General features: G+C 41.8%; 2 protein-coding genes across 4 annotated transcripts in view; one reads left to right on the forward strand and one right to left on the reverse strand.

The window, feature by feature from the left end:
• The window catches only part of wdpcp (WD repeat containing planar cell polarity effector), an 81,786-nt gene extending 73,073 nt beyond the window's left edge, over positions 1-8,713 (reverse strand). Inside the window, exon 1 of one of the 3 annotated variants that reach the window (XR_008397055.1) lies at positions 8,028-8,713. Coding sequence is in view for 1 of the 3 variants with exons in the window: in XM_053682931.1 (XP_053538906.1) it covers positions 8,028-8,100 (73 nt within the window). In the remaining 2 variants the exon portion in view is untranslated. The remainder of the gene's footprint in view (positions 1-8,027) is intronic. The other 2 variants (XM_053682931.1, XM_053682932.1) reach the window with 2 other exon arrangements.
• Positions 8,710-18,052, forward strand: mdh1ab (malate dehydrogenase 1Ab, NAD (soluble)). The gene is made up of 9 exons (XM_017475795.3): positions 8,710-8,867; positions 10,106-10,204; positions 10,491-10,587; positions 11,180-11,355; positions 13,054-13,176; positions 14,221-14,397; positions 15,632-15,745; positions 17,022-17,111; positions 17,416-18,052. Exons 1-9 carry the CDS (start codon positions 8,865-8,867, stop codon positions 17,536-17,538), a joined length of 1,002 nt encoding a protein of 333 aa, XP_017331284.1. The 5' UTR covers positions 8,710-8,864; the 3' UTR covers positions 17,539-18,052.
• The last annotated feature ends 543 nt before the right edge of the window (positions 18,053-18,595 follow it).

The raw sequence follows: 18,595 nt of genomic DNA on the forward strand, positions 1-18,595 counted from the left end.
GAACACTTCTTTTTTTTTTTTATCAAAACGTAACATTATTTACGAAACATCCTCTACATGATTGCCATTTCGCACAATTTCTGGTATTACGCACGTAATCACATGTCCACAGCAAAACCTCGCGACAGCTTCCCGATCCAGCCATGAGAATGGCTTCGATACGTTCTTCTTTTATCGAAGGCGTTCTTAAAGAAATCTGAAAAATATATATATACACACAACATAAACTAAGTATGGAAAATTTTGGAAGACTTTTTGCTTAAAAAAAAAAAAAAAAAAAAAAAAAAGTGTTCGTTTCCGCTACGTATGCAGACGCGCCGTGCGCATTTTACACAGTTCGACAGATCTGAAATCCAAACAGGAAGTCGGAAAATAGGAGCATCGTGGAAGACGATCGTGCCTTCGATGACGCTCTGAAGAAAGCGTAAAGGCTTCCCAAAGAGGACGCTGACGTCGGCGTAAAGACCAAAAATTAAAACACGGCAGAGTGCTATCTACCGTCTTCCGCATACATGAGCTCACAGACGACGCAACTGGCTAGTGTCACTGGAGAGAGAGAGAGAGAGAGAGAGAGAGAGAGAGAGAGAGAGAGAGAGAGAGAGGGGCATCATTCCTCCCACTCGGGGAACATGGACAATTTTGCACTCTTGGCTCCTGGCCACGGATGGCTGTGGCATCTTTGTGATTCAAACTCGCAATCTCCTGCCAATAGGTGAACGCTTTTCTGTTGTTCCACTGGGAAGCCCCTAGGCGAGTTTGTTTCTATGGAAACAGGTCCTGTTCCAGCTACAAACTGCTTACTACTTTTACACCACTTTATGAGTTAGCTGTCAGCATGTGGTGAGTCTCCAGTTCCAACAACTTACTTACCGTTAGTTCATTCAGCATTAGGAGCTAAAATCCTAGCTAACCAGGTAGCCTTCTCTAGTATTTCTTAAAAGTCTAATACCAGCGTCACCTCGGACCCGGACTTGCTCGCAATCGGTGATCACAAAAAATAAAACGGGGCAGATCTTTTAGGGCAGGGGTGTCCGATCTTATCCGGAAAAGCGCTGGTGTGGACGCGGGTTTGCATTCCGACCAAGCAGAAGCCACACCTGGATGGATGGATGGATTTTGATAATTAGAAGGTAGAGAAAGATTTCACTAAACAATTTTCAGCCTTAGTTCCAGCAACGAACAACAGTCATTAGTCACAGTATTGGAAATTTGTTCCATTTTATTTCATTCATTATTATTTTTTTTAATGGCAATGAACCGTTTGGGTGCGGAAAGAGGTCGAGGCTTATCGACGAGCTGCGCCAGATGACCTGACTCGCTGAAAACGGTCTCGAGATATGCCCGGTTAAAGGATTTATTTTCTAAGAAAAGGCTCCAGCTGTTCTAATAAGCTGGCTACACCCTCGCTCTGTGTCCGTGTCCATGCATTTCATCCTACAACTGTCCAAAACGTATTCCAGGTCAAGGGGGTGAAAACTTTCATTCTTTTATCCACTCTTTCCCTGAATTACACTGTGAATTGCCTCAGACAGAGATCATTTCGAATAAAAGCATCTGCTAAACAGAAAGTCTTCTTCCGATAGACAGACCTCAAGAATTGTCACACAACTTTAAAATAAATAAATAAATAAAATCTTTATCGGTAGTCCCTACGCTTTAGATCTATTGCAAAAACAACAACTGCACAAACACTACGTCTCGAAAATCATCTTAAAAGCCATCAGCTATCAGAACGATTTGGCGACCAAGTTCAACACCCGTCCAACCCTAACACACACTGCCCTCTTGTGTGAGTACGCTGGTACTGCATGTTTCCAGGTGTGTAGTGTGTAAAGACTGCTCAATGTGCAATCTGAAATATCTTATAAAAAAAAATTAAATACATCATCATCATCTTTATTCTACTATACAAATAGCACAAAAAAAAGAAATCCCTAGACATCGGTGCTGTGTGTGTTCTGAGACGTGTCTTTCTCTTCACACGTACACGGCATTATACGGTGTCTGTAAGATAAATAAAACATGACAGGGTGGTCTGATTATTTTCCTACAACTGCACTTCCCCAGGCTCTTCTTTTTCCATTAAGAACACGCAGTTTGTCACGTTACTGAAAACATACTGACTGTTTACAAAGCGCTGAAACTGGAGACTCCTTCTGCAAGTAAGGGGAGAAAAAAAACAAACAAACACTTAGGGATGTGCTGTTATGGGAAAATAATCAGCAGTGATGTGATGTGATGTGATGTGGTGACATACACAACAGCAATTAGCTAACAGTTACAATGTTTCATTTATGAGTGAGCATCACGTTGTGCTTTTTAACCATTTAGAGTTACATTTAATGTTCTGGAACATACACAAGAAGAGTTCGTTCCTGTTATCGCTTACATTATAGCAGCTATTAACAGTCTTTCCCCTCACCAGCCTGTCTTCTTCTCTCTCTTTAAGGTAACGACAAAAAAACAGAAACAACAAACGCGCTTACCATGTGACCAAGAAACCAGAAAACGCAACGTCCTTTTGTCCTGAAGACTTTCCGGTGGCGGAAATGTTGCTGACAGTTACAAAGCGCCGACACTGGAGACTCCTTCCGTCTTCCATAAATGTTGAACGGACATCTCCTTAGAGAAAACTTCACCTGGTATCTCAACAATTATATCTTATGTTTTGTTAAATATACACCTACGGTCAGGGCCGATGTTACAGGAAATGAATCGACACCTTCTGATCGACGTAGAAACGTAGAGAATTCGAAAGGGTTCACAAACTTTCAAGCAGGACGGTATTAGAGCCAGCACATATAAAATATAGACCTGTGATTTGCCAACCTCTGGTAGCTATGCTGTACAGCTGTAGTTGTGGAAGATATCTACAGGTTAGATACACCCATCAGCCATAACATGAAAACCACTGACAGGTGAAGAGAATAACATTGATTATCTGATTACACTGGCACCTGTCAAGGGTTAAGATATATTAGGCAGCAAGTGAACAGTCAGTTCTCAAAGTGTTGGAAGCAGGGAAACTGGTCAAGCGTAAGGATCTGAGTGACTTTGACGAGGGTCAAATCGTGACGGCTAGACGACTGGGTCGGAGCGTCTCCAAAACGGCAGGTCTCGTTGGGTGTTCCCGGTATGCAGTGGGTATTACCTATTAAAGGTGGTCCAAGGAAGGACATCCTGGGGTAGAGATGGCACCAGGATGCACTATGGGAAGGTGTGATGCTCTGTGCAATGTTCTTCTGGGAAACCTTGGGTCCTGGCGTTCATGTGGATGTTACATCGACACGTATCGCCTACCTCAACATCGCTGCCGACCAAGTACACACCTTCATATCAACGGTGTTCTCTAACGCCAGGGGCCTCTTTAAGCAGGATAATGCGCCCGGACACACTGCAAAAACAGGTCAGGAACGGTTTGATGAACATGACGAAGAGTTCAAGGTGTCGACTCGGTCTCCGAATTCCACAGATCTCGATCCGATCGAGCGTCTGTAGGACGTCCTGGACAGACAAGTCCGATCCACGGAGGCCCCCCGTCGCAACTTACAGGACTTCAAGGATCTGCCGATGACGTCTTGGTGCCAGAACCACAGCACACCTTCAGAGGTCATGTGGAGTCCATGCCTCGACGAGTCAGAGCTGTTTTGCTAACACAAGGACGACCTACACAATATTAGGCAGGCGGTTTTAATGTTATGGCCGATCGGTGTATGCTATGCATTTTTTTGGGACATCATGAATTAAAGATGAGCACAGTAAAAACAGCCTCGGGTGAGTTATAAGATCATGTTTTCTGTTCTTTATCAGAGTCCACGATGGAAAGAACAGCACAACTGCTGGATAATAATCCGTCACAGTCGTCCTGTTATGTCGTATATCCTATAAAAGCGTACGGGAGGGATGTTTTCACTTGATATCTTACATTCCGTATTAGACACAGAACAAAGTATTTACAAAAAAAAACTCAAAATAAATAAAACTGTAACGTTCTTGTAACAAATATATGAACGACTCCGATGGAATCGAAGGGATCCGCTATACAGCCGACATCTTTCACACAAGTCCTGTGTTTCTTTAATCCTAGACCGTCAGTATGTTTAGAAGAAGCGTCGACGATAAAGACGACATGCCCGGACTAGCTCTGGCGAGAGAACTATACCTCGACATTTAGAAATGCCGTCATGTGATACTCCAAGATTTAAAGTTCTGCAGTCAAGCAGTAAGAAACACAAGAGATGTTCAAACTCGGACGAACCCTTAGAAATCTCGATTACTCTAGAAATGACTCTGAATCCGATCAGCGATGGATTGGTCTTGTTGAGATGCTGCTGCTGCTTCTTCTTCATCGCCAAATCAAATCACACAGAACAAACCTGTAAGTAGTAGCGACATGACACTCGTTGTCCTGATGGTGGCACTGTAGTACAGTCAATCTTGTGACGCGTAAAGATTAACTTACTTTTTTTTTTAAAAGCCTTTTCATTGGCTCAAAAACAAACAAAGCAAAGATGGACTCCAAGGAGCGTGGACAAGGATGAAGAAAAAACCTTTCAGATTTTGACCTTGCTGTGACCTTGACCCTGAATAGATCAATTCCAAACTCTAATATCAGTTCATTTGCTGGTTCCAATTGATAATTGCATATAGATCCTACAACCGTTCAACTAATCGTTCTTGAGATATTGTGCTGTGGAGATATCATGTAACTGCCCAACACATCAATGGTGTCCAACCACCAGCCACTGAACATCTTCAGCACAGTAGATGTCTAGGTAGAGCACACATCATCATCAGGGACTTTTCCCATCGCAGTCACAAACTCTTCAACCTCCTTCCTTGCAGGAGCAGATACGGGAACATTCGCATCAGAGCCAGTACGGCCAGCTTCTTCTTCTCCTTGTGCTTACAAGCTAAGCCATTTCACATGCTGCAATGTTACTAGCCCCGTTACAAGCTTTTACAAGGTTATAGACCCCCATCCCATTTAATGAGAAGATAAAAAAAACAAGATTGACGGCAACAACAACACGACAGCAACGCCACAACACAACATGTCTGGATACAGGAAAACTTGAACAGTTTGTAGCGTTGTTACAGATTGAAACTTTAGGTGGTCACCTATACGAGACTTGCTGTTTACTGTCTCATCTCGCTCCCTAAGTGAGGGCATAGTCATGTTTTCGAGGGTGTAACACAACCTGCTGCTCTTTTGTGCGTCTGCTTGTAATGAGCCTGTAATGGCTTCATACAAAATGCAGCACACAGATCAGCTATCACTCGCCGAGTCTCTCTCTCTCTCTCTCTCTCTACGGTCGTTCTGTATGGATACAGAGTGTTGCTTTTCCAGGTTTTTTACCACCACAGCTTCTTACAGTTGTGGTTTGTTTTGGGGGGTTTCTCCCTTCAGTCTCCTCCTCAGGAGGTGAAATGCTGCTCAATTGAGTTAAGGTCTGGTGATTGACATGGCCAGTCTAAAACCTTCCACTGTTCGTTCCTTCGTTGAGTCACTTCCTCCTGATGAATTTGGATGCATTTCTCTGTAAATTTGCAGACAAACACTGACTGCGTTTACACGGACAGCGGTGATCTAATTACTGACCTTATTCTGAATAAGACAGTATTCTTATTAAGGATTAAGGTGTTTACATGAGTCGCTTTTAGAATACTCCTTTCATGTTCAGGTTTTACGTGTTATAGAACAGAGATGGATTAACGGCATACGTCATGACGTCCCCACGCCACGCCGTCCGCCATTGCGTTCCCTCCAGAATTTCACGTATCGACATACAGTTGGTCTTCGTTATGGAACCGTATACAGTTTTGGGTGTTTTTATCTTTAATTTTGCGAAAGATTCAAGTGCAGTTCATTATTTGTCATGCTGTTCGTATAAACAGACGACTGCTTGAAGCCGTGGGCTGCGTCCCAAACCGTGTACTTACCTACTATATAGTACTATATAGCCGAGATATGTGTATTTCTCCTACTATATAGTAGGTAAGTACGCGGTTTGGGACGCAGCCGTGCTCTCTTGTTTGCCGTCAAACGGTCGAGCGCTGCCGTGCGCGTACGTGTCCTGTCGCACAATGCGGTGAAAACTCTCACACGATGTTAATAGTGTGATTAAGGTGTGTACGTGTCTGTAATACACGTTGATAATGCGACTAAAACAGGAGTACTCCACAGGTCTTAATTCCATTTGGGTTTACTTCGTGTATGATTTTAATCAGATTAAGGTCATCAGAAATCACTGTTTACATGCTAGTTTCTTAATCAGAGTATCGTCTTAATCGAGTTAATATCGGAATATTGTTGTCCATGTAAACGTTCTGAATGTTTCTGCAATCAACTCAGTACGCCAGCGTTGCTCATACTAGTGATGGGAAGTTCGGATCATTTTACTGACTTGGATCTTTGAATCTTTTGAAGTCTTTTTTCCGAGTCATTTCGTTCATTTCAACAGAACATAATTAAAATGTTACATGTTTGGCTAATATATAGGCTAATGCAGCCAAGGCCGAATTATGAGAAACAGAAATCATTAGTTCACCTCTCAAGTATTCGGGTTCGAGTCGTTTGTTCATCCCGTGACCGCCCCATAAGCAGAATGCAATAGGGCTGTGACTTGATGAACGAACGACTCGAACCCGAAGACTCGAGATGTGAACTAATCATTTCAGTTTCCTGGACAGAACCTATGGGGATGTTGCAGTGCATGCGCGGTCAAAAATGAACGAATCACTCGCTGAGAAAACTCGCAGTTCCTGAGTCATACTAAAGATTCGTTCAAAATCAACGAATCGTTCATGAATGACACATCACTACTCGGTACACCGGTGGTTTCTTTCTTTCACAGGACATTCCAAATTGTTGTATTGGTTATGCCCAGTGTTTGTGCAGTGCCTCTGGTTGATTTTCACTGGCATAAAGTTGGCTTTACGTTGGATGTTCGATATTCGCGGATATGCGGAAATTAAGGGACCGTCTCTAAAGTTACATACGACATTGTTATACACGATTCTAACTTCAATAGCATTTGAAGGGAATGACTTACAGTCATATAACCAACTGTAAAGTGTTCATCTAGGTGTCAGGTATGATGCACACCTTTTCGATTTTTGATAATTAACAAAATAAGCTGTTAAATCATATATAAAAATTGCCATGTATTGTATTACTGCATGGGCTCATACACAAAATATATCATAATTTAAAGCTCAATAGCATTTGAAGAGAATGATGTACAGTCACACATCCAACTGTAAAGTGTTCATCTATTCAGTAATGAAATTCATGTCTAATTTACATATGATTTAACAGCTCATTTTAATAAATATCAAAAATCTAAAAGGTGTGCGTCATACCTGACACCTAGATGAACACTTTACAGTTGGTTGTGTGACTGGACGTCATTCCCTTCAAATGCGATTGAGCTTTAAATAATGGTATATTTCGTGTATGGGCCCATTCTGCAGTGAAATTCATATCTAATTTACATATGATTTAATAGCTCATTTTAATAAATATCAAAAATCTAAGAGGTGTGCATTATACCCGACACCTAGATGAACACTTTACAGTTGGTTATATGACTGTAGGTCATTCCCTTCAAATGCTATTGAAGTTAGAATCGTGTATAACAATGTCGTATGTAACTTTAGAGACGATCCATTAATTTCCGCATATATCGAACGTCAAACCAACTTTATTCTCCCTCTTTTCTCAGCTTCCAAATGGCATGCTTTACTCCCATAGACAGCTCTCGGATCTTCACGTTGGTTTATCCTTTTTAACAAATGCCGTTTTCACGGGTGAAACCGAAGGCTAAAACCAAGAGCGGGTGTTCAGAGCTATTTACTGTTTAAACAATCAATAGTTAGGGGACTGTATTACTTGTCAAACTAGGCACCTAAACCTTAGATTTCCAACAGGAACGAAAAAGTAGATTCGTCTTTAAACGTTGCAGTATTTACAGCATATACACTGATAAATATCCCAAAATAACACTGAACACAAAGGAACTTACTGTCAGTCAGGCAGTCGGCTGCGTTTGATGCTGCTGTAGTACTCTGATGTTTTGGTTTGGAGTAGATGACCATTCCGCTGCATTCAATGTATTATTTTAATGCTTATTTCTACCTAAATAGGTGTAGATAGGATTTACAGTCGATGTTTACTGCGCACTTTTCGAGTTTAAAGCGATGAGAACACAATGAGAAATCTCACACTGGTGAGAACGCGTTAGTTAGATCATGATTTCAGCGCCTCTAGGCAACAGATCCAAACTTTCCCCGGTTTGTTTTTTAGCGTGTCCCTCTACTCGAAATGTTACGGTAATGCTGAAACACGGTTTCCGGGTCGCTCATCTGATTCCGTGGCGTCCTGATGAGCTATATTTATCTGAAAAACACACGTTTGTGAATGATCTATAGAGGAACTGCGTGTGTTTAAGTTGTACTGGTGCTATATTGAAGAATATAAATCATACCGTATAGTTCTGAGTGCACTTTGAGTTACACGAATTGAATTATAGGAACAATATTTTTTTTAAATAGTACTAATTCAAACGCAAAGTTAGTAATTCGCCTCAAATGGGCAAGAAAATAAACGTTAAATAATGATAGTAGCAAAAAAAATCGTAATCGCCAAGCTATTGAAATGCATCGCCGAGCAGGTTGGGGAAATGTAGTTTAAATAGAACTGTGGCCTAATTCTAAACTGTACGTTTAGAACTCCAACACCCATAATGCTGTGCTAGGATACGTCACCAACCCACCTCGTGACCGAATCCCGGTACAAGAAATAGAGGTGACCTCCGAAACAATCGGCAGAGAGACGCAGTTTGCAGGACGAATTATTCAAAATGGTAGGTTTTTTTAATTTCAAAAACGTCTGCATGGTTTAGTGAGACATTTAAAATGAGTTTCTGAATGATTTGTGTGATTATTATCTCTTTTTTTTTGTAATCAGCGCTTACAATTCGAGTCGATTTAATACTCATTCGTGCAGTCTGATTTGACGGTAAGGTTGTGTCCTACATGGCGACGCGGTCCCTATATAAGCGCGCTATTTAGGGTGTGAAACTAACGGCTTTTACGTGGTTTGTAGCGTTCTACGGATTCGAGGGGTCTGCGTTTGGGATTCGGCCCAGCTAGTTATGGAGTTAGCTACTATACAAGGTGCAAGGTTGAGGACCAAAAAACTACGCTAATAGAAGACACAAATTATTTCACACCTTTTTTCACCATAGATTTTTAAATATATATTTGATCTATGTATTTTGTAGTGTTTGGGGGTTTTTTTTGCCACTAACCTTACCTGGACGTTAAAACAACAACATAAATCCTTATAGAATTTGTAATGGTTATAATGGGAATTGTATTAGTTTTAATGGAAACTCTAATGGTCCCTGTGGGTCTGTAGTGGTAATTTCTTGCCTTCTTCTGGTGGCATGTTATGTTTTAATGGATAGCAGATGGTTCGTAATAGTATTTGTAGTGGAAACCATTAGAATTTTTTTTTTTCAACAGGGAAGGACTGTTGTCATGGACACAAACATTTCACCAGCAGTGAAAGCTGTGAATGAAAATATATATTTTCTGTCTTCCACTGTTTCTATTTAGGTCCCTCAGCATGGTAAGGTGCCTTATATCATGGCCTTGTCCTATTTTTAAAGGTTAACCCGATCGTCCTTGTGCCCTCCTTCAGTCTACATTAGTGGGCAAACCGGTATCCGTGCTTTTTTTTTTTTTTCCTTCTTTTTTTCATTCATTCGTTCATCTTCTATCTTTGATCCCGGGAACAATGGGAGCGACCTCGGAAATGCACGCACGCATTCACACCTGAGGGCACTTTATTAAAGCCGGTACTCGTGTACGGACATGTTTGTGGAAGGTGGGTGGAGCCGGAGAACCTGAAGGAAACCTACAGGGACACTGGGAGAACACGTAGCTCAGGGTCAAACCTCAACCTTGGAAACGTTACAGCTGTGAAGTTGCAGCGTTACCTGTTGCACCACAGTGACACCCTCCACCAGGTTTCAAGACACGGTGTTCTGTATTGTATATTCACCTGTCTGATATTTGTTTATTTATTTTGTCACAGGCTGATCCTATCCGAGTTCTGGTGACCGGCGCGGCTGGGCAGATTGCCTACTCCCTGCTCTACGGCATCGCCAAGGGAGACGTGTTCGGCAAAGATCAGGTGAATGCTGTGCCGAGTTTACACGTTACACACCGGTTACCATGTGATTTCTGAATGTTTCCAGATAAACAGCAGCGTAAAAATAAGAGTTTGACCGTTATGGAATGTGGCTGCGTCCCAAATTACATACGAATACTATATAGCGTGTCCGACATCTACTTTCACGATGCAGTGTGTACCAAGAGAGTTTTATCGGAATAGGAAATAGATTATAACTTATTATATAGAAAGAGGTCTTTGGTCATGGCACCTCGTATTTATTTACGTATTTATTCGTGCTTCTCAGCCTATTGTCCTGGTCCTGCTGGACATCACTCCCATGCTGCCTGTGCTGGACGGTGTGGTCATGGAGCTGCAGGATTGCGCTCTCCCACTTTTGAAGGGTAAACCCCACACACACACACACACGTGCGCACACACACACTTCATACATTAATAAGCACTGAGAAATTAAACCAGATGCAAATCTTAAAACAATTCGCTTATTTATTTTTTTGTGGAAAGGAACTATTCTGAGTATTATATTTTATTCTTCATATACTGTGTGATATAACAGTGCACTATGGGTTAATCTGCTGTGCTGTGGGAATCGGGCTGCTCTCTAAACACGCTGTGAGTGGCCTCTGTCGCTGCTGTCAGAGCTTTACGCTGGTTTTGTGTGGCTCTCTGATGTCTGAAGCCCTTAAAGCCCCAAGAATCACAACTGGCTGCCCGAATGCAGTCCAGCGATGCAGTCAGTCCAACACAGCTTTAGTTTTGCCCTGGCGCTGTGAGACTAAAATACAGAAGGCGTGACTGGAAATAGTGCATCGTGTAAATAAAATAAACAAGTGTAGATCTGAAGAGAAAGTCCCTACTGCTGTTCGGCGACTCTAAACAGACCGACGATTAAGGTATTGTTGATTTAGTGCTAGTCAGAGGTGTCCGTACACACGCTGCAACTAACATGGAGGATGTTTTGTGTGTGTTATGTAGAGGTCATCCCTACAGATAAAGAGGAGGTGGCGTTTAAGGACTTGGATGCCGCCATTCTGGTGGGCTCCATGCCCAGGAAGGAGGGAATGGAGAGGAAAGACCTGCTCAAGGCCAACGTGGCCATCTTTAAGTCTCAGGGCACGGCGCTGGACAAGTACGCCAAGAAGACGGTCAAGGTGACTCTATAGATTTCTGATCTCAAATTCATGGGGTTAAGGATCGCCCGGACGAACTTGTTACGAAGCGGATTTAACCTTTACCGTTTCCTGTCCCATTTAAATTACATGTCTTTGTGTGTGTGTGTGTTAAACAGTTAAGCACACTTTATTCATGACAGTTGCTTTAGACGTCTAGTAAAGTTATATGTCGTAATCTAACTGTTCATCAGTCTGCGACGTTTGATCCAATAAGCAGACTTTGAGTTTGTAGATTAGAGGTAATCTGTTTCACCTGCCGTATAAGCTGTCAGTCCCCCAACACACACACACTAGCTCGAGATGAACGCTCTTCAGAGCATAGCTTCCGATTGTCCTGTACCGTTAGCGTATAATCATTTAAACTAAATCTGAATCGTAGAAATGACAAATAAATCCAATATATAAGAATTGTCCATGTTTTAATGTACTAGTCTCCCCACACACACATTTCTGCAGATTCGTTTTTGTCCGTCGCAGATTGTTTGCTGTGTTAAGTGTGCACGATGAGAGTTCGTCCATCCTCGGTGGATTTTCTTTTAAACAATCACCGGCATTATTCGTGCTCTACAACACCTGAGGCAGCTCTCCAAGGAGCGGGCGATGACTAAGTGCGTCTCTCGCTGTCGTCCTGGCAGGAAGGGACGTGTCCTGGCTTTATCCCGGTGGCCTTTTCTCAGAGCAACATGAGACGAGCTCCTTTCCAGTCCAGCGACTCGTTAGTGTTTGGAGTTAGCGTACGCTTTGTTTTACAGCAGTTGATGGAATATATCTGTAGTAAACTCCTAAAGTTAAAACAAAAAAACAAATGTACGTCTAGGCAGCGCTTGATCCGAAAATACAATTTTGCGAAGGTTAAGAGATGTAAAAATGACATTTATGACGGTGATGATGAAGATGAGTCCCTTTCGCAAGACGTCAGGTTTCCTCGTGGTAAAATTACCCTGTGAGAAGATCACGGGAAAACCAGAAGGACGATAATAAATAATAACGCGTGGCCTCATGGGGCTTCCGTAGTATCCTTATGTCGTTGGACATGTCCGCAAACGCGGCATTACTCTAGTGTAGGGATTTCGACCAAACTAATCTTTAGATTACAAAATTTAATAGATTTATTTATTTATTTATTTTTAAAATACCAGGTTTTTGCATTTTCGCGTTTTTCGAAATTTTCGCACGTGGAAGGTAGTGTCAAATATCAGCGGTTGCTGAAAGTGAAGGTTTAAAAAGCCATACCTGCTGGACGTTACTTCCTGTTCACCAGTTTGAAGCCTGCTCATTCAAGATCAACCAAGGAAGTGTAATATCACACAAATACACATTATGGAGAAAATCATTATGTATTGTATAACTTTGTACTGCAGTTCTATGTCATTTGCTGTACTTGTGCTGTATCATTACCCAATAGTTTACAGTCCATGTCCTGTGTACTTATTTATTTATTGATTGATTGATTGATTGATTGTCTTGCATTCGTCTCACACTGATGTGTATTTGCACGTTATGTAGTCTTGTGTACTGTTCCGTGTTGCACCGTGGCCCTGAAGACTTTTTTTTTTTCTCTTTTTTTCAGCTCTGTACAAACACAATTTATACTAGTATACGGAAGAGAAGCTGAAATTCAAACCTGTTTGTTTTGGGGGTTTTTTTGACGATGATGTCCCTCTTGTTGTTCCGTAGGTTCTGGTGGTGGGAAACCCGGCCAACACCAACTGCCTGATTGCGGCTAAATCCGCACCCTCCATTCCCAAAGAGAACTTCTCCTGCCTGACTCGCCTGGACCATAACCGTGCCAGCTCTCAGGTCAGAACACACACACACGGTTACTATTATTATAAACTGTACACCCTGTGTATGTGGACTGTAGATCAGCACTTGCTCTTCATATCTTACTGTAGTAATTAAAGTCAGTCTCGGATAAGCTCGAGTGCAAACCCGGCGCGAGCGTCTCTCTTTAACAGTGTAATACGATTATATACACGAGCTGATCCTGGATTAACTCCGAGTGGCTTGGTGCGTGTACTGTAAAGCGTTTTGCGTCATCTGAGAGGAACTTTTTATTTATTTATTTATTTGTTTGTTTGTTTTTTAAAGGTGGAACATAACTAGATCTAGAAAACTAGATCTTTTGCTGAAATCGGGTCAGTGTGCAAAGATTAAAACACGGGGAATAATAGAGCTGAGGTAGATTAACTGATTAAATACTGATATTTATAAGTGTGCATTTATAGGAGTAAAATCCACGACAAGCAAAGTGGTGTCGTCGCCCCAATGTGAAGCAGAGGTACTGTTTCCCCCCAGACGTCGATTATTTTTCAATAACCGCATGTCATGAAGTGTGTTTGGTTTTTTTTTTTTTTTTTTTTTTGGGGGGGGGGGGGGGTGCTCCTCTTACGTGCGTATATACACCGCAGCGGTTTTTAATTCATTACGGAGCGACACGTCATACTTTGTGTGTTTAGAGTTGCGTTTAACCGCGTGGAACGCCTGCGAGATGAGTGCGATACGGTATGTTCCAGCAGTTCTAGAGAGTCGTTCCTTCACCAGTCTCTTTTTCTTACTCTCAAGATGTTAATAAGATGGAAATTTAGCTCGACCTGTCATTATTGGGTGTTCGTGATTTAAGAGACACTATGTGTTAGGAGTGTACACGTTAGTGTGCACGTCTTAAACAACTAAAAATGGATTTGTTTCTGTGTTAATTCGTTTTTTAGGTAATAACTAATGAAAATTGGATTATTTATTTATTTTTCTGTGGTAGAGGATATAGCTATACAAGTAAATTAAATGGAAATGCTAGCTACTGTTCGGTCGTCCCAAGCTGCAGTTCATGATGTTGTCCTGTAGGTGGCAATGCGCTGTGGTGTTTCCGCCAATAGCGTGAAGAACGTGATTATCTGGGGGAACCACTCGTCCACTCAGTACCCCGACGTGCACCACTGCAAGGTCAGCGTGGGGGGAAAAGACGTGGCTGCGTTCGACGCCGTGAAGGACGACAGCTGGCTGAAAGGAGACTTCATCTCTGTGAGTTTATTCACAATGTTCACAACCAAGACAGTGCTGCGGTCAGAGAGATACTACATGCCTAGGTGTGCCACGTTGGCAGGTTAGGTGTTTTATTCGAGTAATTTACATCGCCGCGATCGTGCATGTCAGGGAGGCGTGATGCATGCGTAGTCTAGACTTTATATCTGTTGTTGGCATCATGCACTTTGACACAAAGTCATTACTAGACTGCCATTTATGGATATTTCATTCATAAACTTTCAAACATCCTGCATCATGTTGCATTTTCAGGCACGGTACAGGAACTGTAATGCGCAGAGACTCTGAAAAATGAAGCGCGAGCTCAGTGTGTAGTGCTCCGTCATCTATGTCCTTATTATAAACAAGGGGGGGAAATCAATTTTGTTCCAAAAATGAATCATTAATTGAAATTTGAGTCGCTTCATGCAGGGATCACTAGTTTTATAATAAAATAAAAAAAAAGATTCATTCAACTCTGCTCTCGTCATAAACGTTTAAGGCGAACTTGACGAATACAGTCATATATTATATTGTTTTATTATAACGTTAATAGTGTTTTTTTCAGATTTTAACATGCAGTTTATTAATATTGTATATAAAAATGAGCGTCACTAATAGATACTACTGCTGATGGCGGTCTTTTTAAATGCTTATTTGTGTAACAAAGTGCATTAATAGTACTGCGGAGCAAGTCCAAATTCAACGTTTTATTTGTATATTATTTCATAGTATATAAACTGCAGTACTAATTGGGTGTTAAGTGTAAAGTGCTGTTTTTCAGGGACAGTTTCCGCCACCAGATGGCAGATCTCACTCAGTTATTGACTTGTTTCTTAACATAGGGATAAATAGGGAATATAGCATGTAAATATTTCTATCTTATGGCTGCCGTTCTCATTTGGATGGATGGATGGAGCGATGGATAGATCGATCAAGAGATCTATGGATAAATAGACTGATCGATAGATGGATAGAGCAATAGATGGTGATCGAGCGATTATATAGATGGAGCGATAGAGCAATGGATAGATTGCTCGCTCCCAGCCACCATTCTTCTAGGCAAGTGTACAAAATGTTTAGTGTACAAAACTTTACGTCCAAAGAAATTGTTGTTATTGTTGGAAAGCAGTAGCGACGGTAACGTTCTCCCTTGTCCTGTGCCTGTGGACCACACGCTCTTATCTCATGTACTTTTTCTTTTTCTTTCTTTCTTTCCCACCATCTCTCTCAGACGGTTCAGCAGCGTGGAGCAGCGGTCATTAAGGCACGCAAGCTCTCCAGCGCCATGTCTGCTGCCAAGGCCATCTGTGACCACATGAGGGACATCTGGACCGGCACTGCTGAGGTCTGCTACATCTAACCCAGTCCGTTTGTCTCACACCAGAGCCGGTGTTTCACTGTCGCACATTCGATCACTGACACCTAATCACAAGTCTCACAACATCGAGCAGACTGACTAATCGCTAAAAACTTCCCACGTGTACCTGACTTGTCTCACTAGCTGTTCGAGAAGTTAGGAATGAACAATGTCATACATGAACAATGAACAATGTCATGAACAATGTCATGAACAATGTCATGAACAATGTCCAATGTCATGAACAATGTCATGAACAATGTCATGAACAATGTCCAATGTCATGAACAATGTCATGAACAATGTCCAATGTCATGAACAATGTCATGAACAATGTCCAATGTCATGAACAATGTCATGAACAATGTCCAATGTCATGAACAATGTCATGAACAATGTCATGAACAATGTCATACATGCGTCTTTCTACGCTCTGCATGTAAACACATTCTTTTGCCATGACACGCCCACATGCTCCACTCTGCCTTGCCATACTGGAATTTAGACACTGTGTTAATGCGCTTCACACACTTCGCTGCTTTGTGTGTCTATATAGATCTATAGAGACGGCGTTTGCATTGTGTAATGCTGTTTTTTTCTTGCTACTCACTCTCCTGGATGTATACTGTTATTGTTCTTCGTATACTCATTGTTTTCTGACATCATTCGGATTATTCCGCCCTTTTATTTTGCCACCACTACTACTAGGATTATTATTGTTAATAATAATAACAATAATATTACTATTACATCTACTACTCCTATTATTACCAGTATAATTACTACTACATCTACTATTACTACTCCTGTTGCTACTATTACTGCTACATCTACTACTTCTATTAATGCTGCCGCTGCTACTACTACTACTACTACTAAGTCATAACAATAGTAATAGGAGTAATAGTGTAATAATAATGCTCTATTGGTATTTTGTTTTGTCTTGTCTGTCCAAATGTTCAAGGTAAATCAAAGAGTCAGTCAGTGTTTGGTAAATGGGTGGGTGGGGGTGCAGATGATGAGGAGACCAGGAAGTTGAAAACCTCTAAAAAGAAATCAATCAATCGGAAAGCATTAAAAGCTAAACATAAGCCAATCTCAGGGCAGCTGTGTACAGGCTCGCTCCTGTCCTTCTTTGGTGTTGTTCTGTTTTAAAGGGATTTAATCATGTTAGCAGACTAACCTGAATGTTGATTTTTAAAATAAATAACTAAAGAATTTATTTGCACACACATACCGAGACGTTCTTTGTTGTGCTGTGTAGGGCGAGTTTGTCTCCATGGGTGTGTACTCGACTGGAAACTCGTATGGCGTTCCTGATGACCTCATCTATTCATTCCCCGTCACTATCAAGGTGAGTGGAAAATCTATTGAGGATATAATTTTTTTTTTTATTAGAGGCGTGTCAGTAAGCAGGAAGGACGAGATCATAAACGTGCATTTAACTTTTAGTACATACGATCAGCTGCTTCAGTTTCGCATTTACGACTTCATATAAACCTGCTGTTATTTCCCCTTTAATGTTTGACTTGACGAAAAAACCCCTAGCAAATGGTCCGGATTGTAATAATCTTAAAACCTGCATCAGTGATGATTTTCATACCAGTCAACGACGGATACGTTGTAAAGTCTTCGTCTTTTTTGCGTTTCTCCTGCAGGATAAATCCTGGAAGATCGCCGAGGGTCTGGCCATCAACGACTTCTCTCGAGCCAAGATGGACGCCACCGCGGCCGAGCTGGTGGAGGAGCGAGACACCGCCATCTCCTTCCTCTGCGTGTGACTAAATCGCACGCCGAAAACGCACCTCCACCCGGACGCACGTCTGTGAAACGCCCCAAAAAGCACTCCGTTCTCCTCTTTTCAATTAAACATACATTTCAATAGGAAAGCTTTAGATCACATATAAGCACAGCAATGTGTGAGTGTGTGCGTGTTGTAGCGTAGCGACTTCTAGATTCTAGAAGTCTAGAATTCGGGTTGTTTCAATTTCGTCGTCTGGTGCCTGCTCCCTCCTCTCTGATTTGTTTGGGAATTCGCACACGTTAGACGGTCAGGGAGAGAAAGAACCCTCACAGTGTAATAGGTCATTATATACAGTATATAAGGTCAGTAAGCTCTCTCTCTCTCTCTCTCTGTACGTGTGTGTGTGGGGGTTATTGTCAAGCCTTTAAAAGGAATAGATAGTTTAAAACGTGTTTCAGTTGAACTGCTCTCCATAAAATTACCCATGATGCACTTGTTGTTACTGTAACGGACAGCTCTTCAATAAACGAAAGTGAAAATGTAAACTTGGACTGAAATGGTTTGGTTTCGTCTTATTCTGGTATATTAAGTGTGTGTGCTGTATGTTGTTTTTCTTTCACGTCTGATGGACATTTCATCTCGAGACATCATGTTTCTCTAAACTTCTCCAAACTTTTTTCCGATCCCTTATATTGACGACTATATACGCTGATTGATCAGCCATAAGATTAAAACCACTGGCGGGTGACGTGAGTAACGTTGATTATCTCATTACATTGGCACCTTTTTAAGGGGTGGGATATATTCGGCAGCAGGTGAACAGTCCGTTCTCAAAGTTGATGTGTTGGAAGCAGGATAAATGGGCAAGTGTAAGGATCTGAGCGACTTTGACAAGGGCCAAATTGTGATGACTGGGTCAGAGCATCTCCATAACAGTAGGTCTTGTGGGGTGTTCCTGGTATGCAGTGGTTAGTACCTCTCAATAGTGCTACAAGGAAGGACAACCGGTGACAGGCGTCATGTCCACCCAAGGCTCATTGATGCACATGGGGCGTGAAGGCTAGCCCGTCTGGTCCGATCCTACAGGAGAGCTA

The sequence above is a fragment of the Ictalurus punctatus genome, chromosome 9, assembly GCF_001660625.3.
Source record: "Ictalurus punctatus breed USDA103 chromosome 9, Coco_2.0, whole genome shotgun sequence".
Taxonomy (NCBI): Eukaryota; Metazoa; Chordata; class Actinopteri; order Siluriformes; family Ictaluridae; genus Ictalurus; species Ictalurus punctatus.

What these genes read in the sequence shown, in the direction of transcription:
- mdh1ab (XM_017475795.3), top strand. An exon ending in TCTGGACCGGCACTGCTGAG is followed by an intron (nt 15,746 to 17,021) that starts GTCTGCTACATC and finishes TGTGCTGTGTAG; the next exon opens with GGCGAGTTTGTCTCCATGGG. An exon ending in CATTCCCCGTCACTATCAAG is followed by an intron (nt 17,112 to 17,415) that starts GTGAGTGGAAAA and finishes TTTCTCCTGCAG; the next exon opens with GATAAATCCTGGAAGATCGC.